We start from the raw sequence: 26,953 nt of genomic DNA on the forward strand, positions 1-26,953 counted from the left end.
CTTACACGATCAGCTCCTAGGTGTCGCGACTTGATGGCATTCCAGATCTCTTTTGATGCGGTTTGTTCTCCCACCTGGAGAATCAAAGTCTCTGGAACAGATTGAAACAAAAGAGCTATCGCAACATCGTTCTTCTTTTGATCATCTGAACCGGGTTCGATTGTGTCCCACACTTCATGAACACGTAGTAGAACCTTCATCCTCATCGACCAAACTGTGTAGTTTGTCGGTGACAACATCGGACATTGGATGGATGTAGATCCAAAGTCCTTCGTGCGTGGAGCCCTAGTCACGTCAGCCATCTTGCCGTCGCGATCTCTTGTTCACAAGCACCAGGATCTTAAGCTACAACTTAAGCTTAGATCGAGTCTCCAACCTGAGGCTCTGATACCAATTCAGATCTCTTAGAAACACAAAGAGTTATAAGAACAATTTTTCTTATTAGCTTTAGAAACTACTCAAAACTAAAGCTCTCAATATGTTTCTCTCAGATCATATGGAAAACCTCTCCATTAGACCTATATTTATATGAAAGACAATTCCCTTTAACATGTGGGATATGGAAAACACAAACCTAATCTAAATAGAAACTTCCTTTTCATATTTTTAGGTTTCCTTATTGTGTTTATCTTAACATATTAAACATCTAATAATATGTTAAGTTTCCACGAGCTTGGAATTAGAAGGAGAGCAACAGCCATAGTCGAACATCTTAAGTGCATTTTTTACTGAAAATTAAAATCTTAAGTGTTGAGATATATATATTTTCTTAAGTGTAGAACATTTATAGAGAATTCCGATAAAAACAAATGGATGTTCTTTTTTCTTCAGTTAATTAGAGAATGTGTGGTTATACAAAGACCGGACCATATGTACACAGGATGAGAATAATAAACACAATTTTAATTGTATTTCTTCTGTATTATATATGCTTCGTTATACAATTGAAAGGGACAAGAGAAAGGAAAAGTATGATTTGATGAAAATTTAGAAGAGACATGCTGCTTTTTATGGCTTGGCTTCTTGAAGTTTCTTGTTTGTTTCCAATTCAAGATCCATATTCAAACACCTTTGGTTTATTCTTTTAACACCATCGTATCTCCACACATCAATCTGTGAAATTTAAACGAGTTACATTAATATATGAGACTGTCTAAAGTATTTTTACTTCATGAGATCAACTTAGAAAGTCTACCACATGGTGTTATTGGCTTGCTCTTGGTGGGGTCTCATAATCGAAATGATCCGGTTGGCTTAGTTGCAGCCGGATCTGAGTGTTAGATTCATCATCCGCGACAGCTAGTTCACGTTGTATAAACCCGTTTGTGCTTGATGTATAAGCCTGCAAGAACCATAGAAAGTGGAAGCCATCACTTCGAAGCTCTAGCTAGTTTATGATCCAAGCAAATGAAGTTTGTGTATATGTTGTTACCTTCTTGTAGAGCTCCACATTTTCTTGATGAATCCGTTGTACTTTTCGAGATAACTCGAGGTTCTCCTGATAAATGAGGTTCCTCTGCACCACCATCAGAAAAATCACAAAGTGAAAATTGTAACATATTATTTTGGAGAGTTTAGATTGATATGCGTGAGAAATATATTGTGTGTAAGTGCATATCTCATAGTGACCTTTTGGCTTAGTTCTTGGATCTCATGATTCATCATTTGTTCCTGTGGAATCCGGATCAGCAATCAAATCTTTGAGCTTTAAAGTCATTATTTGAGAAACACGTACACTTCTAAAGTACAAAACACAAGGTAGAGAGTATACGTAGTATATACCTTTTTCGTACGAATATCACGCAAACTTATCTCAAGTTGATTCTCAAGATTGTTTAGCTCGTTGACGCTCAAACCATTTAGTTGTTCCCCCATAATTTGTCTGCTTCGTAGAAAACATGTATCTCAATGTATAAGTTTATTCTTTTCTTAATATGATATATGTTAGAAAGTGATGGTAGTTCAAGGCAACACCTATGATTCTCTTGCAAAGCATGCAATTCTTGCCTTAGAACCGCAGCTTCTCTCTGCCAAAACTATAACACAATACAAATAAGTCATCAGACCTTTTCATGAAGTTAGATATTGTTGAAAATGAAGAGATTTGTATTTAAATACAAACTATGCTTAACCAGCTATCTTCCTTGCAAAAAAAAAAAAAACAAAAAACAAGAGGAAAAACAAAACGTAGTGGCATAAGCTCAGGGAATCGTTTCGTGTGATGTCTTGATAGCAGGGCGTCGCAAACAAAGCGAACATAACTCATCAAACTTTGGAGTTAGTAAATCAATTTTTCATTTCAATACACGATTCTAAAAACTCAATCAGTTTAATCACATATTCACATGTTTGTCTAGATATGTACCTTGACTTCTGATGCGGGGTTCAGTAGTTGTTGTTGTTCGATCTTGCTCTTGTTGTATCTATCAATAACTGACTTCATGCTGCTCAAAAGATTTGTTATTGGTAACTTGATCGTGGTGTATATTTCACTCATATCATTTCAAGTTATCACAGTAAAGAATATATAAGAAAGTGTCCATGAAGTTGATTGAGAAATCTTACAACTCATAACTTTGAATTTTTTGTTTAGTATCCTTCGTATGTGCTATACAGACAATACAGTTTTTAGGTTTTGTAATAGGCTATAATCTATATAGATAACACACACACAATTATGTAAACTAAATAAACTAAATAGTCATTTTCTTTTTCAATAAACAACAAAAATTGCTTCGGTGTTTTTCTCTCTCTCTTGGGTCTGAATAAGCAAGAACTTTGAAACAATTATAATGAGGGGGAAAAGAAGAATTTAACACCAAGGCTAGATCATAAATAGAATGCATTACTATGGCACACTTTTTATAGCTCCCAGAAACAATAGCATGTGTCAGAGTTTTATCATGTTGTCACTTGTCAGTTAGCTTAAATTATTGTAAACTCAACTATGCTAAGTTTCACATATACGATGGTTCATGGTTCGTTAACTCTATGATACCTGAGAAAATGATATTGACACTTCTACGCATATATTCTATTCGTTTCTGAAAAAGTTTCATTTTAACTTTTTTTTGTTACACAAAAAAAATTATTTTAGAAGTCTAATTCAACTTTCAGCTTAATAGTAATTACAAATTCATTGATTTTATAAATAATTTTATTTATCTTAAATACTTTTGGTTAAATATGTGTAATTAATACAAAAATTAAATGCACTACAACCAATTTTTAATCTCTACGAAAAATGTTAAAATGACATTTTTTGCAAAGAAAGTATAAAATAAGGTTTTATGGCTAAATAATCAAGGATATTATCAAAGTTTCATTTCGCTTTTAGGTCTCTTTTTAATTGTTTGAACTGATAAATATGCAATCGTGTTAAATATGAGTTTATCGAAAAAAAAAATACTTTTTACAAAGATTAGCTGGTAATATATATATATATATACTCTTACGATGGAACATATATCTGAATATAGAACTGTCAATTAATATAACTTGTTTCCAAATTTATTTTGCTAGACACAGTATAAAAACTAATTCAGATGAAAGATGAAGGTCACTGTACGTCCTGCATATATAGTGTCAGATATACAAATATCTGACCTTTCTTTCATAATAAATAGTCTATGAACAAAAATATATAGAAGGTGTTTATATTTATACTACAAAAAGATTATTTGTTATATTAGATTAGAGTAAAGCATCTCCTAGTTTATTGGTTTTTAGCAATTAAGATCCTCTCCATACCAATCATTCAATCTAGTGGCCTCCTCACAATTCTCTCTAAAACTGATGTTTAAGAATTCACTTGTTGTTTCATCTACTTTTCAAACCTTTCTAAAATTCGGATTTCGGAAGAGGCAAAAATGAGCCTTTGCTATAACTAAACCCATGTTAAGAAAGTCCTTAAGCCAAGATAAAAATCGAATTAACCTTTTCATATTCGAAGATATCATTCTTCTTTAAATTAACTTCTTCTCATTTCCAATCTTTCTTTGTGAACAAAAATAAAAATGTGTCGGCTTATATACACATCTTATTGTACATATAGTAAAATGTAACATGTTCTTCCGGCCGCAATATGCAAATAAAAAATCAACTACTAATGAGTCGATCATACAACTAAATCTCAATGAATATAGCGCACACTTACAGACTCACTCCCATAGATATATCCACACAAACAAGAAGATTAAAAGATTTCAGATTGAATAACTGTAAAAGTGGAACCTGGAGCTGGCAAAGTCATAGAGCTTTCCGGTGCTGGAGAAGATGATGAGACCGACCTCGGCGTCACAGAGAATGGCTAGCTCTTTGGCTTTCTTGATAAGACCCTTTCTTCGTTTGGAGAAAGTGACTTGTCTACTGGTAGAATCATCGATCCTTTGGATCACAATCTTCCCTCTTCCCATCAATTTTATCCTCTAATTGATTCTCCCCTACGTTCCTCTCTTTCTAGGGTTTTTTTATAGATCTTACAAAAACCAAAAGGGAAACGAAGAAGAAGAGAAACGAATAAGGAGAAAGAGAAAGAAAGGAAGGTTGAGCCAAGAGTCAACAATCTATTCGAGGAATAAACTAAAGATATATATGCATATGCACACACATATATACACACAAACTTACCTCTTAAATTGAGACATTTTTGATAGATTTGATATATAGTAAGTTCTAGTCCAAAATAGTATCAGCGTTTTCTTTTAATAAATAGGGAGAGAAAAATAAAAGCAACCAACGAAATAGAAAGAAGTTTGTATAATGTTTCTAGGTTAAGAGAATATATAAATATAGCTTAAATATATGTATATTAATATAAATACATATATATAAATATATATATATATATAACTTAATCACTGCTTAATTCTTTTCTAGTTTATAATCGGAGATAGTGGAAACTTAATGGAATTGTTTGGATAAAAATGAAATTATATTAACCGATTTAGACCAAAAAAAATTATATTAACCGATTGTGATTTAGGTAAATTTCCATCATCAATAATATTTCTTTTTTGACATGTCCATACTGTTATGAACCAGATTGTGGATGACTCATAACCAAAATATTATGATTTGTAATCTTTCCATTTATCTATGACGGTGTAATCTCCTATATAAGGAACCTCTATGTTATGAATAAAGATAGAATTTTCCATTACTTTTATAACATATTATTAGCACGAAACTCTAAATCTCTAAGCTAATACCCAAATCGAAAAACCCTAAAACCCTAACCCTAGCCGGCGATCCGACGAACCCTAAACCCTGATCGCGTCTCTTGTTCCCGCATCTGTTCCAGCTCGCGTCCCCGATCAGCTTCAGCAAAAGGCGTTCCTGATCCTAGCTCAGACGTTCGCGACCCGAGAGCATCTCCAGCACGCGACATTTTCCTCGTTCGCGACAGCATCAGACAGCTCGCGTCCGACGATCAAGGCGTTCCCGATCAAGCAACAAAGGACGTCCGCGACCCGATAGAAGCGACTCGATCCATTCCAGCTCGCGTCCCGTTCGTGTCCAGCTCGCGGCTCAACTCCTTTGGTGGTCCGATTCAACAATCATCTAAGGTTAAAAGGTAATTCAAAACCTAAGAACCCATAATCGAACATGGATTGATTGATAAAGAATGAAACCCTAAAACCCTAATCTTTATGAATCAAAATCATAGGGTAATAGATCAAAAATCCTAATTGAGTAAATCGAAGCTCTAAAAGTTCGATACCCCAAACCCTAAATCATGTTCCTACATGATTAAAACCCCAAATCGGTTTTTACAAGTTAAAATCCGATAAACCCTAACCCTATATCTATAAACCCTAAATAATATAAGTATCAGAATTAATTATACTATAATTATCAAATCACATATTAAAACCCTAATCGAATATTTTGAAATCAAAACTGTTTTCGATTTTGATCATTGAGGTTTTAAATCAGATTGAATCTGATGCTATGTTGCTAGAATTGTTTGACCGTTAAATTGATAGATTTATTTTCTCATCCTGCTTGGTTAACTGTTCATCTGATTTAAAATTGTATAAACCGATCAACCTGTTAAAACATTGATTGAATCCGATAGGTTGCTAGCTTGCTTTGCTTATATAATCCGATAGGTTGATAGATTGATTGAGGTTTACTTGTTTAAAATCTGAATGATCTGATTGCATGATTCTTGAGGTTTAATATCATCTGCTAGGATTGATAGTTTTGTAATCTGATCTGTTTTAAATAGAAACCCTAAATAATCCGTATGATAGGTTATATTGATCTGATTTGGATGTCTTTGAGAATTGAGAATCCGTATGCTAGGTTGATAGATTCATGATAAAATCTAATGTCTTGAGGTTTAAGATTGTATGCTAAGTTCGATTAAATTGATTGATCTGATTATATGTTTTTGAGGTTTGATAAATTCGGATACTAGATAAATTATTTACACATGGTTTATGCTAAATACCAATCAGCCTTGAAACTGATTCATTGAAATTCATGCTTGAAATCTATATTCTAGTATTGCTAAAATCAGCCTTGAAACTGATTCATTGAAATTCATGCTTGAAATCTATATTCTAGTATTGCTAAAATCAGCCTTGAAACTGATTGAGTGATTAATAAATCTTTTTACTAGTCTTGCTAAAATCCATTGATTGTTAAACCCTAATTGCATGATTAATTGAATCCGTTTTTGCTAGTCTTGATAAACCATAATATTATGAGCACATAGAAATAGTATTGCTGAGACTTGCTAGAAATTGACTGATTGATTAAATGTCTTTAAGATTGATAGTCTCATTGTCCTCACAAGATTGAAATCCGAATTGATTGTTTTTAAGAGTAAGGCCGCATGAAAATTATACCTAAATATTGAGTGATATATGATTTGAGATGTCGAAAATCAACCTGGATTTTGCTGCCCTAAATCTCTCTGGAGATAATTATTTACGGTGGGCATTGGATACAAAGATTATCCTAAAGTCAAAAAGACTTGGTGAATGTATCATAGAAGGCAATAATGCCAATGAGAAAGATTGATACAAGGCAATATTAATTATTAGCCATCATCTTATTAAGAGTCTCAAAGATCACTATCTGACTATAGAGAATCTTCTAGACCTTTGAACAGAGTTAAAAAATCGAGATATGATCACCAAAGAACAGTGTTATTACCAAATGCCCTATTTGATTGGAGGAATCTCAGAATCCAGGACTATAAGTCTGTGGATGAGTCTATTGCTAGCTGGGCAAAATAATAGAATACTGATGAGAAACAGTGAATTGAGACCTCCTGGATTAACCCCATTACCTGATACCAATAAGGCCGCATAAGAAAAAAAAAAGGTAACTACGTCCAGATTGATAGACCACACGGCCATAGCCGTGGAGGGTGGAAAGGACGTGGCCATGGCCACTATAACACATTTGGCCGTGGAAATCACTATGGCAGAGGCCGTGGGTATCAACCCAATTTGAGCCATGGTTAAGGCAGTGGCCGTGGTATATCCTTTAAACCACAAAGCTCGACTAAATCAGTGTGCCATAGATGTGGAATGGGGAACCATTGGGCTAAGATATGAAGGACTCCCAAAGAGAGTCTGAAAGGGAAGAATCCTGAAACCCACTTGGTCTATAAAGATGGTGAAAATAATTTCGAACATGATCAAGATGATCTTATGGAATATGAGACTTATTATTGCCTAAAAGAATCAAGTTGATAATCTGATTTCGACATCAAACTTGTGTGTTTGCTTTGTTTGTATGATTTCTCTGATTTTTATCTCCTTGAATTTATTTCTATTACATTGTCTGCTTAGATTAAATGAATGAATGATTTTTCTATAGGAGTACACTGAAAAACGCCAATATAAGTACTAAAGCAGGTATCGCCAGTCTGAAAGAAGACTATGACTAGGCTAATATATTATTGCCGAAGGGTATGCATCTAAAAATCATTGATGCATTATATTCACCCAGCTCTAAAAGCAAGAGCAGCCTATTGAGTTTTAAAGATATAAGAATGAATGGTTTCCATATTGAAACAATGGGGGAAGGAAACAAAGAGTTCCTTCAGATATATGTATAAAATCGCCCAAGGCCATAATAAGTTCTAAAGACTATACATGCATTCTCTACTGACCTAGACTATGCATAGATCAGTATGATAGAGGCTAAAAGCCTGCGAAAATATACACTTTATGGCACGACCGGATTGGCCATCCTGGTCAAAACATGATGCGAAAACTCTCATTCACAGCTTGGGCCACACGAAATTTACATGCATTAATACGCGTCAGGCCATTTAGTGAGCATATATATCCCATATCACAATTATTAACGGGCCAAGAGCCAGACATACCCCATCATAAGACATTAGGATGTGTTGTCTATGTACTAATTACTCCACCACAGAGAACTAAGATGGGACCTCAAAAGGAGGATGGGGATATATGTTGGATATGATTCTCCCACAATAATAAAGTACTTTGAGCCAACTATGGGTGATTATATTTGAGGCCAGGTACACGGATTATATTAAGACGAGGAGGAGAAAAATAATAAAGCTGGTAAAAGAATGATAAAAGAAATAGAATGAAATCAACCATCAATGTCTTGGCAAGATCCTCGGCCTAAAGAATGTGAAATAGACGTCCACAGATTATACATTTACAAAGCTAGCTAATCAAATGCCATACACATTTGCTGACCCGAAAAAGAATGACTAAGTCATATATAAACCAGCTTGTAAAGCACCAACGAATTTGATGTCCAAGAAGAGACACAGTCAAATTGCTACAGAGTCTAGACAACGTATGAAACGTGGTAGACCAAATAGGTTCCAAAAGATAAGAATCCTCGGAAACAAAAGAAAGATGCAGAGAATGATAATCAAAATCCAAATCCGAGGTTACTAAGGAAACCATCCCAGACATGGAGATAAGGCCGGCCGGCTCTAAGGTACAAGTACCAAACAGTGTAGCTTGGGACGCCAAGCTGCAAAGTATTAAAGGTCCTGATAATAATGAATCTCAATCGATTATATCATGTCTGGAACATAATGGAACCAATAAGGAATGTCGACATAAGATGATTTATTTGCATACAAGGCAGCACTTGAATTTATGAATATAAGCGAGGATCATGAACCCACGTCAATATAAGAGTGCGCACTCGTAGAACATATTGGATTGAATGGAAACGTGGGGTTAAATAGTTTAAGGAAGAAAAACGTATTTGGCCATATGATTAAAACGCCATATGATGTTAAAACCAGTGGATATAAATGGGTCTTGTGAGGAATAGAAATCGTGAGATATAAAGCTGATGTTGCACAAGGATTCTCACAAAGACCAGTAATAGATTATGAGGAGACATACTCCCATGTGGTGGATGCAACTACTTTTAGATTTCTCATAAGTCTGGCTATATAAGAGAGAAAATTAGACTTGCAGCAAGTTGATGTAGTGACTGCATATTTATATGGTCCACTGGATAATGAAAGTACTAGAGGGTATTGAGCTGAAAGAACAGCAAGTTCTCGAGAACAATATTGATAATCATCAAAGTATATGATCTGAATATCTTAGGAACCTCTGGATACAATTTCCCAAACAGTTGAATATCTCAAAGAGTTTGAGATGAAAGATCTTGGAAAAAAAAGTTTTGTTTGAGATTACAGCTTGAGTACATTAACAATGAAATCCTTGTGCATCAAATAGTATATACAGAAAATGGTACTCAAGAGATTTAATATGGACCAGTCTCACTCATTATCTAGTACATGGGCGTGAGATCACTTGTTTTGGACACTGATCCATTCACTCCAAAGGTGGATGATAAAGAAGTCCATTTAGTCCTGAGATGGACGATGCAGAAGTCTTGTTTTAGACACTGATCTGATTGGTACATAAGAAGGACGATGAAGAAGCCTTTGATTTTGGTTTATTTTATACTAACCAGTCAAAAGAGGGGTTATTTGGTTTTGTTGATTTGTTTTCAGACAGGTTATGTTTTACACATGGTGGTACACGCATATCACAGCAACATCATCCAAGATTTCGTGTGTGTGTATTTGAGGTCGATGACTCAATATGTTCGATCAGATTGTGGCATTGCCAATGGTAAAGAAGAACCAACTATCATGTTCGAGGACGAAGCATATTTTGCCCAAGATCTTCATTACCCACGGATTGCAGAAAATTGGAGAGGTCCAAGGGACCTTCAGTAATGTCCAAATCAGGGGGAGTAATGTGTGTTGTACTCTTTTTCCTTCACCATGGTTTTGTCCCAATTGAGTTTTCCTGGTAAGGTTTTAATGAGGCAACATTAAAACACATTACAAGTTCTAAATGGTTATGGCATTCAAGGGGGAGTGTTATGAACCAGATTGTGGATGGCTCATAACCAAGAGATTATGATTTGTAATCTTTCCATTTATCTATGACGGTGTAATCTTCTATATAAGGAACCTCTATGTTATGAATAAATATAGACGTTTCCATTACTTTTATAACACATACATATTTATAATCATTTTTAGTATTCTATTCTATCAGATGTCATGTGAAAATTGTGAATGGGCATCACAGGACTGCCTCTCCGACAAAATTTTCTTTTCTTAATTTAATTACTTTATAAGTGAAAAAAAAACTTTAGGGGCCTTAATTATTATGGTCATATGAAACAACTATATATATAAATGGATTTGTACGAAAGATATTTGCCCAATAAAGTAAGAGAATGGATTGAACAAAATACATAATAGTACAAATAGTCCATATGGCTTTCTGCAAAATACAAATGAATATATTATTTTTGTGTTAATGAAATAGTATAATAGAATTTATCAAGTGCAAGTGTCAGACAGGAACTTGGAGTTGCGGTGATTCACTATATTATTTGTTTTGTCGTAAGTTTCCAAATATGGCAAAATATTTGATATCACATAGTTAACATTCGTTAGTTTCTACGCCTTAATGCTTACCAATTTGTAAATTGTAATTAATGCAAGTCCAACCCCGTCCATAAAGAATATATATATGAATTGCTTCTTTTTTTTTATCAAAGTAATCCACATTCTGTATAAGTTATCTCCAATAGTTTGCTTTTGTTTATAGAATAATGGTGGTATATGGACAAGATGAGGAAAAACCACAACTTCATGTCTCAAGTAAATTTTTTGAGTTTTAGAAGGCAAGATTCAAATTATAATATATGTATAATGTCTATATTTATTATATAGTCATAATGCAATATGAATCAAGCTCTCCACATCAATTTGAATTGATAATGCAATATGAATCTGTGACAGGCACACGTGGGAGGGCAGGAACACCAATTGATGGATGCCTTCGCACGCTCCACCTCTGAATCCGTACACCTGATCCTTTTAAAAGTATTTTTGTGTTTTATTTACAATTAATTTCACTCTCCGGTTTATGAGACATCACTTTGACTCTTCCATGATATTTCAAAATCACAATAATATGTAAAACAAAATCTTTAGAAAATGAAATCGGATTCGAACTTCTGATAATTCCGAATCAAAACCAAATCACAAATTAATTGGATTGATTTAAATAAAAACATTTTACACCGAACTAAACCAAATCTAAACCCTAATCAAATTCAAATTTACACATCCAGGTAAGGCCTAAATAGACAACATGGTAATAAAGATCCATAAGGACCACGTGGGCTCGACTGTTTCGAACCAATCACATCTCGAATCTCAAACTCAACTTCAGATTTTGCTCTTTTTTTATTAGCAACGAATCTTAAATCCTTCAAGTGTCGAACCCCAATTACCGTCGTCGTAAGTTTAAAAAAAAAGTTTTAGTTTTATTCATGCCAGGTGTCAATCGTCAGCGTATCATTTTTTTTTTTTTTACCAATAGTAAACGTTATTATCTTTAGTTCGACGAGTTTTAACTCTTTAAGTTTCAAGCTTCAGCTTCCCAGATACTTGAAGTCCAAAAAAGAAATTATAACAGATATCATTTTTTGTTTATTTTGGTTCGTCCCTTATATCTATACTATGCGAGTTTCTTGCTTTACTGTAAGAACCATTCTTAAAAGTAAATGTTAAGGTTACCCAAAAAAAAAAGTAAATGTTAAGGTATGTTTTTTTTTTTTTTTTGTGTGCTAACTATAAGGTATGTTTAAACGAAATATATCTAAAACATGTATAGAGCTATAGTCCATAAATTAGTTGCCAATCAGTATGCAATTATAGGTTCTACATATGACCCAAATTTTGACCAAAATAATTAAATTGCTTACTAAAGTTTTTTAGTGTTTAATAGCACACCCATACTGACTAACAGTTGTCCACAGCAGATCCATGTTCATTAAACATGCACTATATATTGGTTTATAGAAAATAATTTTTTTTCAGGTGATTCTTGTAACTTTACAGTTTATATCAACTACGCACGTGCGATAATACTCGGACTGAAAGTGTGAATGATAATAAACCTTGTTCAGAGCATGTGCAAAAACACATTCTATTTCGAAATTTCCAAAACTCTATCTTTGAAATTTAAAGGTGTTATTCTCCAAAAGAAAAACTTCAAATTTAGCTTCCAAACTATTTGTATTTTATACTATGATCCTTATATTTGTCATAATTAATTTAAATTCATAAAAAATTTATAATAAGTAGCAATATATAAAAAAATTACAATAATAATAATTAATTAAATGTTAGATTAAAATATAAAATTTTAAATAGAAATAATACTTAATATTAAACTTCAACCAAAATACCATATTATTCCACAAAATTATTTATATATACAAATAGTTGAAATTTGGTGATATTAATACTTGTAAATACATAAGATCTGTACAAAAAAAGTAAAAGAGAAAATACAATACTGCTAAAAACTTAACTTGGTGATATTAATATTCATGAAGACATTTGATCTGAATAAGAAATAATCGTAAAAAAACAACCATCTTCGTTTACACAAAATTTGTTTGTACAATATTTTGGAAGTTTTGGATCAAATTTATCTAACTATCTGTGTTGCTGTAATATTTAATTTGTGTAATAGTTATGGCTTCATGTAATTTTTTTAAATTTTTTTTTGTTAAGTTTCTTTTGTATATTGTTGTTATCTAAATCTAATTTTAAATATTATTTTAAAGTTTATTTAATTTTATGTGGAAATTTTAAATTTATAAAAAATTGAAATATTTATGCGATATAATTTTTATAAAGATTAAAACGATAAATGAGAAAATATCTAAAAATAATAAATGTGATGTGTAATTATAGAGATCAAAATGCAAACAAAAATATAAAACTTCAATTTGAAATTTTTAGTAGTAAAATTTCAAATATAGAGTTTTACTTCTCAAAGCTTCAAATTTGAAGTTTTGAAGTTTTTTTTAAGAGAGCAAAAATATAAGACCAAGAAAAAAGAGATAAGTTCTTGTCCATTTTGATATTTTAAAGATATCCCACATGATTTTTCCGTCCATAACTACTGTGGATAGTAATTGCATAGGCCGAGCAGAAAAGAAAGGGCGTCGGAACTTGAACTCTGAGTTATACTTTCAAATATCATGTTACAAGTGGTTCGTTATAACCAATGGTACAAAAGTTTAATAATAATAAAAGAAAAAGTTTAATAATAAGACTAGGTCTGGGAGTTATTATCCGACATCTCGATTCAATCCGAGATCCACTCCTAATCCGTTCCAAAAATAGGATGTTTGGGGTATCTGGATCCGGATCCGAATCCGAATAGTAAAATTTTGGATCCGTCCAAACCGAATCCGGATCCGGATATCTTAATTTTTAGGTCTGGATATCCGGATCCGTATTTTTAAAAACATTAAATTTTTAAATACATTAATATTAATATTTATATATAAATTAATTTTATAATATTATATTTTAGTTTATACAATATTATAGACACATATATATATATATATATATATATATATATATTTATTTATAAATCTTGTATAAATATTAATTTATGTATTATTTTAAAAAAATTAATATATTTTTTAACAAAAATTAATTATATTTTTTAACAAAAATTATTTTTTAAAAATTATTTTACGGATCTGGATCCGAATATCTGCGGGTAATAGAATATAGAGACGGATATCTAAAATACAGATATCCGGAAACCACAAATCCGGATCCGGATATTAAATCCACGGATCCGGATCCGGATATCCTAAATTTCCCGGATATCCGGATCCGTCCCAAACCTAAATAAGACAAACATATAATTAAATATCATGTTACTGGGTGTGGGTCTTCACCTTGTAATAATTTTATTTTAATATTAACTTTTATATTTATTCTAATTTATTTAATTAAATATAAATATTACATTTTTGTGAGTTTTTTCGGTTTTGTTAACCAAATCACAATTACTTATTGTGTAAACTTTTTTCTTATTTTTTATACATGATTTTTTTTTATCTAAAATTGAAATTATTTGTTTGAATGAATCTAAATATAACAGTTTTTTCAATTTTAAATAGGGGTAATATATGTCTAAATTTTAACATTTTGGCTCGATAGTGCATACACCGGTAATATTAGAGATGTAGAATAGAACTATGCAGATAATTTGGATAAAATTCAATAATACATATCACTAGTAATTTTAAGAATCGTTTTACAAAAATCTAGTACATGTTTTGCATACCTAGATTATAGTGTGCATGTTATGTGTGTCATTAAATATTAAAAAGTCAAATTAGTATCATGTCTTAAAAATAAATGATATAAAATTAAATTAAATGCTGAATTAAATATATGATATGTCACAAATAGTTAATTCTAACTGAGTTAATTTTTTTTTTTTGAAATGAGATCTTTTAAAGGTCCAACATTCACAAATTCACCATCAATATCTAAAACACACCAATAATGCCTGAAACACAAAAACAAGGGAACAAGAGAAACATGCTTTCTTTTCAAAAAAGCATTGTTTGAAAGTGTTAGTATTATTGAAGATGAAGTTTTGTAGGTATTGCCAATCAAATATATGATGAGAATATATTTATATCATAGAGTCAGAAAATTATTATACTATAATATAATATTAAGATGGATACTAAGATAAAGTGGATATCATAGTTCTTTGTTTAGCACTTATATATTATTATATTTATAATATGACAAAAACTACGATAAATATCACTTAGATATACTATTATTAAATTATAAACTATAATAAAAGATTAATTATGTTTCATATCCAATCCAGCAACAAATATGATTTAAAAATATCCAGTAATAAATATGATTTTAAAACAGAATAATAAGAAATGATCGTCAAAGTTACAAAATTAAGAAAAATAATTATACGTCTAATTACAAAGTTTGAAATAGTTTATTATAAATCAATAATTTATTTAAAATTTAATAAAAATATGACAAATAAGCAAAATAAACTAAAATTATAGAAAATATGACAAACGATAATAGAAGTTTGATTATGTTTCATATCCAGTCCAATAAAAAATATTATTTAAAAATATCTAATAACAAATATGATCTTAAAAAAGAATAATAAGAATTGTTCATAACTTGTCAAAGTTACAAAATTAAGAAAAATAATTATATGTCTGATTAAAAAATTGAAATAATTATAGTATTTAAATTCAAATTAATGATTCAGCGCGATAATTTAGCTAAAACCTAATAAAAATGATAAATAAACAAAGTAAACTAAATTATAAAAAAGATGACAAATCAGTAAATTGACTTCTCAAATAATAACATACCATAGATAGATAGATAAATATAGTGTTTGGCGTTCAAGGAAACTTAGCAAATGGAGATTGAGCGAGGTGATTGTTGGCGAATACATATACGATGCTGTAGTTCGTGACGATGGAAGGGAGTAAACATAATGGAAACTACGCGTGGCTGTGGATAGAGAAGATGGACGGTGGTCTTTCTAAACAACATTGAAAAGGTCTTGGAGGGATTGCAGAACAGGCAAGGCGTGGCTGAGGTGGATGTTGATTTGTGGAGAAGGGACTCTGGGTTCAAACCAAAGTTTTCTACCCAGGAAAATTGGAAGTTGACTAAAAGGAATGCAGCTCAGTGTAGCTGGGCTCAGTGCGTTTGATTTTCTCAAGCCACTCCAAAATTTTCTTTTATGACTTGGCTTGCCATTCAGAACAGACTCTCCACCTTGGACTGCACCTCTCGTTGGGATCAGAGTGTCATCACTGCCTGCATATTACGCAGAAATGGACAGGAAACTCGAAACCACCTGTTTTTTGAGTGTTCCTTCTCCTCCTCTATTTGGAAGCAACTCACCGAAGGGATTCTGAGAAGCGCTTTCACTGATGATTGGGATGGCTTAGTAAGACTGTTAACAACATCGACTATGGGGAAGCAACAACTCTTCTGTCTCAGATATGCGTTCCAAGCTGTCCTTTACGCGGTGTGGAGAGAGCATAGTAACCGTAGGCATGGTGAGCAAGCTCTACCCTTGCAAATTCTGATCAAACTTACTGATAAAACCATCAGAAACAAGCTGAGCATTATGCAGTCTAAAGGAGTAAAGAGTTTTCAAAGTATTCTGCAGTATTGGTTTGCCACGAGATTGTAAATAGTCTTTGGAAACTAGTGAGGAGTAGGAATTTTGGAGTAGCTTGAGGTAGAAGTAGACCCTAGCTATTCTTATCAAAACAAGACACACTTGTTGTACAGAGGTTTTTTTATGAATAAAATTTAGTATTCATTCAAAAAAAAAAAAAAAAAGAAGATGGACGGTTGTTTATAGTGGTGGAGGAGACGAGAGAGAAGAGTAATAAAGAAATTAAGCACGGTGGTGGATGGAGTATAAGTTACGGTGGTTTATGGTGATAAAATAGAAGGACAATAAAAGATTTAACATGGTGGAGAGTGAAGATAATGACACGATGGATGGTTCGTGACAAGAAAAGAAATAGGAGGAAAATGATATTCTTAATTAAGAAGAAAACAGGGTATTTTGAAGAGCTTAAACCTTTGTAAAAAGAATATCTGGATGGGAGCGAACTATTTTTGTTAGAATTATTAAATTTATGGAATTTCAAGTTAAAATCAATCGGTAATTAGTAGATTGGTACAAAGACATATATTATTTATTTGTTGTGAAAGTTTATATTTTAATACATATTCTTTATAGATTAAAACATATAAGTCATCAATCTTTATTTAATTTTAATAGCCGTCTTTGAGATAATAAACGTGATTCACAGTAAACATTAGAAGAACGTAAAACCAAAAAAAAAAGACTGAACTCATGTAAATCAATTGGTATTGAAAGTTGAAAGTTAAGAGTATACCATAACTATATATTGTGCGTATGATAAATAAAGCAGTCGAGACTAACGGCAACACTAGTTAAAAATGTCATCACAACTCACCAGTATATTAAACTTGTTGTTGTTGTTGTTCTCTTGAGAAAGGGTTATTAAATTTCATGGTTCAATACTGATTTCGTGGTGATAAAGAAACAAAATAATGATTCCTTACATTGTTTTTAAAGTAATCCAAAAAAATTGAGAGCGGTTATAAATCATATTATGGATGGCCCATAACCATAGCATCTTCCAAGACCATACTCGACCCATACACATAGACGGCTAAGTCTTTGGGATGTTTTTTCTTTCTCTTGTCTTAGTAGTTTTCCTAAACCTAGTTGGTTTAGGTTTTGAATATTTTCCATATTTTTATATCTTGTAATCCTTATATAAAGGAACCATATGTTTTATGAATAAATATACAAACTATTCCCCTTAGTTTTATAACACGTTATCAGCATGATAGCCTCTAAAACCCTAAAGCTAAAACCAAAAATTGATAAACCCTAATCCTACCCGGTGAACACCCTAATCCCGATTGCATCCCGATCCTACGCGTTCCCGATCAGCAACCCCGCGTTCCCGTCTCAGCTTCAGACGATCTCAGCTCAGACGAACTCAGCCTCAGCTCTTGATCCAGGACAGCTCGCGTTCCAGACAGCAAGCGTCCCGTTCGCATCAGAGCCGCTCGCGATCCGACAGCAACAACTCTCGTTCAACGATCAGCCGCTCGCGATCTCAGCCTCAATTCGTTCCAGGCCAGCTCGCGTCCAGGCTAGCTCGCGTCCCGTTCCTGTCCAGCTCGAGGTTCATTCTTTGGTGGTCCGGTTTCAACAATCAACTAAGCTAAAGGTAATTCGAATTTTAAGAACATATGAATCGAATTGGGTTGATTGATAAAGAATGAAACCATAAAACCTAATCTTTATGATAAAAGCCATAGGATAATAGATCAAACCCTAATGAGTAAATCGAAGCTCTAAAAGTTCGATCCCCAAACCCTAAATCGAGATTGATCTATTGATCAATTAAACTCAAAACCCTAATCGGTTTTGAATCTCAAAACCCTATGATCCAATGATCATATAGTGTGCTTAAGTCTCCCTTCATCTATGATTAAATCAAAACCCAGAAAACGTAAACCCTAAAATTGCTAGAAATCAAATCAAAACCCAAAACCCTAATGTGAATCCGTTTTGATGATTGTTCTTGTTTGATTAAATCTTTTAATGTTTTGAGGTTTAGGTTGCTAGAATATTTTACCTTCTGATCTGTTTCTGTTTTCTGAAAATCCTAAATTTGTTTTACCCTAAATAGCATGGTTGATTCTTATTTGTTTTGATTGATCTTGTCGATTGAGAGTTATGTTGATAGTTTGATTGATCTCATAACCTGTTTTCTAAACACCCTAATATCGAATATGAAACCTTAAAGGCTTTGAAACCATAAAATCGCATACTGCTAAATTTAGTTGCTAGATTTCTAAATTAATTTGAAGTTTAGGATCAGTGGCTAGATTAATTGTTTTTAAACCCTAATCTGAAAGCCTAAACCCTAAGTTGACGAGACTTGTTTCTGAAACCCTAAATCCGCATAAACCCTAATTCTGATTCATTGCCTTTAATTGAAAGCTAAATTGCTATATAACCCTTAGTGAATTCTTATGCTAGTAATTGCACCGTGGCCGTGTGGCCTTGTTTGTATCTTGATAGTATGGCCGTGTGGCCTTAGTGCATAATAATCTTGCTGCATATAGATCATCTAAATCCTAAGTTTGCTATGCATCATATATCACCTAGGCCGTGTGGCCTCATTGCATATCATCCCCATAGCCGTGTGATACTATCATCGAGGGGAATAAAGAGAATGACAAAAATTTATACATGGCAATAAGTATTATCCGCCATCATCTCACTAAGGGTCTAAAAGATCAGTATCTCACTATTGAGAATCCTCTAGAACTTTGGACCGCTTTACAGCGGAGATATGATCACCAGAAAACGGTGTTACTACCAAAGGCTACATATGATTGGAAACATCTGAGAATCCAAGATTTGAAAACCGTGGATGAATATAACTCAGCTCTATTCAAAATTGTCTCCAAGATGAGACTTTGTGGTGAGACTGTAACAGAGAAGGATTTGTTGGAAAAGACTTTCTCCACATTCCATTCTAGCAACGTGTTGCTGCAACATCAATACAGAAAGAAAGGTTTCACCACCTATACTGATCTGATCTCATGCCTATTATTTGCTGAGGCTAATAATGAGTTGCTCATGAGGAACACTGAGATGAGACCTCCTGGATCAACTCCATTACCTGAAGCCAATAAGGCTGTAGAGGAAAAGAAAGAACCCACCAAAGAAAGTAACCACGTCCATCATGATAAACCACACGGCTATAGAAATGGCTATGGTAGAGGAGGCCGTGGTGGATGGAGAGGACGTGGTGGGCGTGGCAATTATAGCTCACACGGCCGTGGGAAAGGGAACCACTATAACCGTGGTAGTGGTCCCAGCTATGGCCGGTCCCAGGTATGGCCGTGGTCGAGGCAGAAGCAGTGGTATCTCTAAACCACCACACTCGTCCAAATCAGTATGCCACAGGTGTGGAATGGATAACCATTGGGCAAAGAATTGTAGGACTCCCAGACATCTTTGTGATCTCTATCAAGAGAGCCAGAAATGGAAGAATCCAGAAGCCCATTTGGTCCACCATGATGGGGAAAACGATTTTGATCATGACCAGGATGACCTTATGGATTATGAGACTTCAGATTGCCTAAGAGAATGAGATGATTTTGACATTCTGTTTTTGTGCTTTTGCTTTGATTTATGTTTTACTTTGCTTTGCTACTTACGTTTTTAATAATATGATTTCTTTGAGTTTACTTTATTTCTATTATCTTATCTGATTTTATTTAATAAGATGAATGATTTTATTATTGAAAACGCCAATATGAGTTTATAAATTGCGGGTATGGTACACATTAAGGGCTACGGCCAGATATGTATAAGGGCAAGCATTTAGATGCTTTATATTCACCCAAAGAAATCCATTGAGATTATATAGAGATATAAGAATGGTTTCCACAATGATACAATGGGCAAAAGGAAACAAAAGTTCCTTCAGAGTTATGAAAATCGCCCAAGACCATAGAAAAGTAGTCTACACTATACATGCATTCTCTATTGATCTAGACTATGCCAAGATCAGTAAGATAGAGACAAAAGTCATGGTAAACAGAATGGTTTACCCACGAAATTATACACTTTATGGCATGACCGGATTGGCCATCCTGGTCTAAAACATGATGCGAAATTGATATTGGAAAGGGCACAAAGAGTTATCCCATATAATCTCACGTGTGTAGCATGAACACAAGGGAAACTCATCAGGCCATGATGTCCCAAGCACTTAAAGATTATAGTATGTCCATGAGAGGGCAGTGAGGACAAATCCACACATGTCCATACTATATATAGCTTGGCCATTACCCATAGGTCCAAACTCTCAGTCCAAGGCTTGGGGACACACGAATTTACATGAATCTTAACTAATAAGCATCAGACCATTTAAGTGAGCATAGATATTCCCATCTCAAATTTATTACGGGTCATGAGCCAAACATATACCATCTTGAGATAAGCCACCACAAATATATGTGCCTTCTAAGATGGATCCTTAGAAGAGGATGAGGATGGAGATATATGTTGGATATGAATCTCCCACAAATAATGAAGTACCTTGAGCCAAATATGGGTGATCTATTTAGTGGCCAAGAACACGGATTGCAAGAGTTAATAAATCCGACTATCCAACATCAGGGGGAGAAAAGTAATAAGCTGGTAAGATAAAAGAGTAACAAGATGGTAAAGAAATGGAATGGAATAAACCCTCATTGTCTTGGCAAGATCCTCGGACTAAAGTGAAATAAGGCGTCCAAAGATAAATACAAAGATTATACATTTACAAAAGCTAGCTAAACAAATGCCAGACACATTTGACCCGAAAAGAAAAGAAAAGAAAAGAATGATTAAGTTATAAACCAGGTTGTAAAGCACCAACGAAATTGATGTCCAAGAGAGACACAGTCAAGTTGCTACAAAGTCTATACAAGATAGACCAATAAGTTCCAAAAGATAAGAATCCTCGGAAACAAAAGAGAAAGGTGCATAGAATGATAAAACAAATCCGAGGTCGAGGAAACCATCCCAGACATAGACAATGGCCGGCCAATCTAAGGTACCACCCAATGGAGTTTGGGACGCCAAACTCCATAGTACTAATGGTCATGAAGGTAATAAGGTTGCAACCAATTATGTTATGTCTGGAATGTAATGGAACATATAAAGAATGTCGACATAAGATGATATAAGGAAGCGCATAAAAGGTAGCACTTGAACATATGAATATAAGCGAGGATCATGAACCCACATCAATATTAGACTGAAATAGAAATTTGGGGTTAAATAATTTAAAGAAGAGAGGCGTATTTGGCCAATAAATAAAGACGCCCTATGATTAAACCAGTGGAATATAGATGAGTCTTGTGAGAAGTAAAATTGTGAGATAAAGAACATAATCACGTGGTCTAAGTTGTCCATGTTTCTACTTACAGCATTCAAGCATGGCTTGTTACACAAGGAATCTCACAGAGACCAGGAATAGAGACTGTGGCGGATGCTACTACATATTTCGAAATTGATAAAGTCTGGACAAAAAAAAGAAATTAGATTAATGTATAAAGGATGTAGTAAGCAGCATATGATCCACTCGATAAAGAAATATATTGAGCTCAAAGATGAGATAAGAAGTTCTCAAGAAAACAACATTGTATAAAGCTGAACAAAACTGTTTATGGACTGAAACAAAGCACCTTCATATAGTATGATAGACTAAGTAAATACTTAGTAAAAGAAATTCTATAAGACCAATTCAAATCAGTCCATGTATCCTTATAAAGAAATTCGAATTCCTTGTGTTTATTTGATGTTAAGAGTTTTCAAGGCTCCTAATCAAATGTTGTAGTATAAAAGATTATCAAACCAATCCTAGGTGATTCTAAAGTAAAGGGAATGCAAGTTCATTCTTAAGCTAATTGCAATCCGGTTTTAAAGATGGTATGAACTAAGAACTAATAAGCTAATGCAATAAAATAATGATATTTCTTTCTGAATATGAAGCAAGAGGACTCATGGGGCTAGGCATTTGATCTTGGGTGATGTAGATCCAATCTAGAAGTGGCAAGCTACCAATCAAACACTTTCCTTATGCCAAGACACGAAGCTAAACAATCTCTATCTCTAGATGAATGTTCTTTTGGTAAAGCAACTCAAGCATCTAATCTCGTAGGTTGAATGTTACTAAAGCAAACAATGAGAACAAGTCTAATAGCAATCTTAACTTCTTTAGCAACTAATCTCTTAGGTAAAGCAAGCTAAAAGCATTGAAGAGTTGGTTAAGGCATTTCATCATACACCTTGTGGGCAGGAAATGCCTAGAGATCTATTTTAGTATGATCAAAACTAAAATAGCATTGAGAACCCTCAGCAAGTAAGGAAACAAGTAGATCTAACACTAAACACCCTAGATCTTTGATGTTAGGAATTTTCAAGGCTCCTAAGACAAATGATGTAGTATAAAAGATTGTCGAACCAATTCTAAGGGATTTCAAAGCACTGAGAATGCAAGTACTCACTTAATCTAAGTGCAACGGTGATTTAAAAGATTTCTAAACTAATGATTAATGCTAATGCAGTTGCAGAATAATAAAAGCGATAAATGAAGTAACTTTCTTGACTAAGGGAAAAGAGAACTCATGGGCATAGGGATTAGACCTTGGGTGATCAAGTTTCGAACTAAGGATGACAAACGATCAATCAAACTATCAACCTTAAGCTTAGACACAGTTCTAAACAAGCTCTATGTCTAGATGAATGTTCATTTACTAACACATTTCAACATCAAATGTCTTTGGTTGAATAATATGAAAGCAATCATTACTAACAAGTCTAATGGCTATCTTAGCATCTCTAACAACAAATGTCTTTGGTAAAGTATACTAAAAGCTTAGAAGAGTTGTCTCAAGCATTTCATCAAACACCCTTTGGGTGGAAAATGCCTAAAGATCAACTTTTGAGAGGCCAACTTAGAAGATGCATTATGAATACTCTACTAGCAAGGACTAAGAATAATCTACACTAAAACATCCTAGCTCTAACCTAATCACCCTTAATCTCCCTAACCCATGAATTTAAAAGGTGATTACTCACTAATCTCCATGATTCCTCTTAAACCCATATTGGATTTCAGATTAATCATGTAGAGAAATACAGAGAATCAATATGAAAACAACAGGATTGCAATAACAAAAATGATCAATTGAATCAAAGAGATGAATTTTCCAAGAGGTTTTTGGTGGTTTTCTTAAGATAAAAGATAATCTGCCTCCAATGGCTTACAAAAAAGGTACTTAAACATAGGTTTAGCAAGTGTAAAACGTGCATAACAAATGACCAAAAAAGGCCCTTGATTAATCATAAGTTCGACCAAATAATTGAAGCGCAGCGACCTCGGCACGTTGCTCCGGGAGGTCGCTCCCAACTTGTTTTTCGTGTCTCATCGACACAAACCCGAGCGACCTCGGGGTGTCGCTGTGGCGACCTCGCTCTGGAGCTGGAGCGACTTCGTGTCGTCGCTCTGGGAGGTCGCTTCGGGTCACTCCAAAACGATGAAATGGCGAGCGACCTCGTGAGGTCGCTCTGGTAAGGCCGCTCTGAGAGGTAGGGCACAACGAGTTCATGGTGTCGCTCCGGTAGGGTCGCTCCCATGCACTGCTCGTCCAATGATCATCTTTATCACCTCTTTTGAGCTCCAAATGTACCCAAATGTCTCCAAGAACTCCATGTGGTACTCCAATACCTAATAAAGACTCATGTATGCAAAATGCAACCTAAACATGGCTAAATCCTAGTCTATATGATCAAAATGCACATGGGTGAATGGATAACACAATGGAAATATGCAAGATATCAACTCCCCCAAACTTGTTCGTTTACTTGTCCACAAGTGAACTTTCTAGAACTCATAGGGAGAGAGGTTTGAAGGTGGGAGCTCATAGCCAAAAGAAACACATCTAGCACTCAATTCAACATCTAAATCCAACCTGAGCACACTCTCTTATTATACTCTAGCTTCTCTAGGCCTATCTCAACTCCTTTTGCCCTTACAATCATCATCAAGCATCCACACATTCAAATCAACCAACTCTCACATTCATTAAGCAATAAACATCAGGTGAATTCTTGCAAATGGTCAATTGGTCCAAATCATTTGGTTGGGTAAGGGAATGATTTTTATTCAAGTGAGTCAAGAGGTTCAAGATACATGATCTTTAAGGTGGTTTACTCTCAAGACAAGTAGCCTTGACATTGCATATAATATATCTAAGAAAGGGATCAACTCATGCATACAATGCTCAATCTCCATTGTTCTACCCTTTTCCCAAACATACAAGTTACACAATCATTTCCCAATGTCAAACCCAACTCACATCTCTCACCAAAAGATCCTAAGAATATTTTTCACATAAAACTCTTTCTCTTTCAAATCTACAAGGGATTTTTTGTCTTTCACAATTTAAAAAACATTTATTAGCTCCTAACAACTTTGCTAGCACCTTTTTTTTTTCTTTTTCTTTCTTTTTTTTTTTCTTTTTTTTTATTTTATTTTTGGGGGCCAAGACTTTTCATAAACTTGAGCTAGATGTTTATCTACTTATCCCAATAAGACTATTCACTTAAACACATAGAGTCTATTCTTTTCCTTCAAACTTTTCATGCTCCTAAATCATAATCACAACACTCACCCCCACCTATAGCTAGACAATAGAGTGCCTAATCTAGCAAGAATGAAGATCATGCATTGTCGTTCCCGATACTCTCAACATTATGCACATGTAAGACTTTCCAAAAAAGGCCTCACTCATCAAACAATGAAAGATTAAAAGGAGGAAAGGGTTTTGGGAGTGATTTACCACTCGAGTTTGTCAAAACGATTGGCGTAAAGGATGTGACAACTTAAGTGTGTATAGCCATGACTCAGTACACAAGGGACCATGAGCAAGAAGCATTAAGTTCGTTCAGTTCAAATAAGGTTGTAGTTGGCTTCAAAGATTGAGTTTCAGCAACTAATGAGATTCAGGAAGAGTTTTCAAGGCTCGAAACATACAAGGCTTTTTGAGAGATGCAATAGCTATTCGAGCGCGAGGTAGAGTTCTTTACAAGGCATTTTAAATCATTGCTCCCAATGCAAGTGAATGCAACCTATATGCTCTAGACTCTCCTAAAAATGCAAGTGATGTAATCTATATTATTATTATTATTATTATTATTATTATTATTATTATTATTATTATTATTATTATTTCTTTTAATGCAAAAAGGTATGTATGCAAGACTCAATGCAAAATCATCAAAGCAAACATGATCAAATACTTGGTACCTCCCCCAAACTTAAGTTACACAGTCTCTGTGTTGTCAAGTACAGAGAGATACCCAAAAGAAAGCTAATATGCAAAAAATGAAATGGTATATACAAGGGAAAGTAATGAAGTACCTTCTACGGATAGTGAGTACGGATAGATGCCCCAGCATCGTCGTCATCAGGTGAGAATGTGGTGTAGTAACCACCTGGTGCTGAGCTGTAGCCTCTAAACCATGGCTGGCTCTAAACCTCGTCAATCTCGACCTCATTATCAGAAGATGCTAGGGATGGGGACTTGTTTCCTGAGGTGGAGGGTTCAATGGGTGGGTTCCTCCACTTGCGCTGGAGCTGTCTAGCAGTGAGGGGGAAACCAAGATCCGCAGGCTGAGGTGGAGACTGGGGGACTGATGTGTTCGTGAAGGCAAAGTCTGCTGAGCTACATCCAGCTATTCCTCCCCTGGTCAAGACATCAGCTACTTTCTTCATAAACTTGGCTGAAGTCTTTGCTTGCTTCTTCACAGTCTTGCTAAGCGCCTTGCACTTGTCTTTTAGCTTTTCTATCGTCCTGTCTTGTGCTTTGTTCCATCTCTGAAGTCGACAAATATGCTCATGAGCGTCACGAAGCACACCAGGAGGAAGAACTCCAGCATATGGCTTGAAGTAGTAGCGCAGAGGTCCATAGACGGGTTCAGATGCTTCCGCAGCAGGTTCGTCATGTCTCGTCGGAGCACTCCTTTTCCTTGGTGCAGCAATGGGACCGAGAGACCCGTGCTCTCCCAGAAAGTCTTCCTGGGAAATGTTGAAGCTGATAGCTCCAGGTCTCTCTAAGCTCGTCAGGTTCTTGTTTGGAAGAACCACTTCAACATGCTTGCCTTTCAAGTAGTAGTAGTAGACATAGTTCTTCCCATACATCCCGCTGAAATAATTGGCAATCCTCAAGTAAGTGCCATCAATGAATCTAGGTCCTGCTACGTTCTTTCCCAAGGGAACATTCATAAATTGAAGCAGTGGTGTGATCAACCCGCCAATTCCAACCTTCGGGCGCGAATCAGAGGTGTACCATGCCCAGTCTCTGTAGTGCTCGAGATGACTCACGAAGAAACTGATCATCCCAAAGGTAGCATAGATG

General features: G+C 34.4%; 2 protein-coding genes across 2 annotated transcripts; one reads left to right on the forward strand and one right to left on the reverse strand.

Moving 5' to 3' along the window:
* Positions 1-835: 835 nt before the first annotated feature.
* On the reverse strand, positions 836-4,574 carry LOC125605089 (agamous-like MADS-box protein AGL21). Its single transcript, XM_048775095.1, has 8 exons — positions 4,234-4,574; positions 2,366-2,444; positions 1,975-2,036; positions 1,783-1,882; positions 1,630-1,671; positions 1,433-1,516; positions 1,196-1,342; positions 836-1,113 (listed from the first exon to the last, which is right to left on the reverse strand). The coding sequence occupies exons 1-7, from the start codon at positions 4,413-4,415 to the stop codon at positions 1,205-1,207; spliced, it is 687 nt and encodes a 228-aa protein (XP_048631052.1). The 5' UTR covers positions 4,416-4,574; the 3' UTR covers positions 836-1,113; positions 1,196-1,204.
* A 14,646-nt stretch (positions 4,575-19,220) lies between these two features.
* Positions 19,221-19,910, forward strand: LOC125605082. Its single transcript, XM_048775089.1, has one exon. It carries the CDS (start codon positions 19,221-19,223, stop codon positions 19,908-19,910), a length of 690 nt encoding a protein of 229 aa, XP_048631046.1.
* Positions 19,911-26,953: the final 7,043 nt, after the last annotated feature.

The sequence above is a fragment of the Brassica napus genome, unplaced genomic scaffold (assembly GCF_020379485.1).
Source record: "Brassica napus cultivar Da-Ae unplaced genomic scaffold, Da-Ae ScsIHWf_69;HRSCAF=117, whole genome shotgun sequence".
Lineage (NCBI taxonomy): Eukaryota > Viridiplantae > Streptophyta > Magnoliopsida > Brassicales > Brassicaceae > Brassica > Brassica napus.

Excerpts from the sequence above, each read along its gene's own strand:
- LOC125605089 (XM_048775095.1), bottom strand. The coding sequence starts at position 4,415 with ATGGGAAGAGGGAAGATTGTGATCCAAAGGATCGATGATTCTACCAGT. Across the intron at positions 1,672-1,782 it reads GTGATATTCGTACGAAAAAG|GAACAAATGATGAATCATGA; the intron begins GTATATACTACG and ends CGGATTCCACAG. Across the intron at positions 1,343-1,432 it reads ATGTGGAGCTCTACAAGAAG|GCTTATACATCAAGCACAAA; the intron begins GTAACAACATAT and ends TGGTTCTTGCAG.
- LOC125605082 (XM_048775089.1), top strand. The coding sequence starts at position 19,221 with ATGGCAATAAGTATTATCCGCCATCATCTCACTAAGGGTCTAAAAGAT.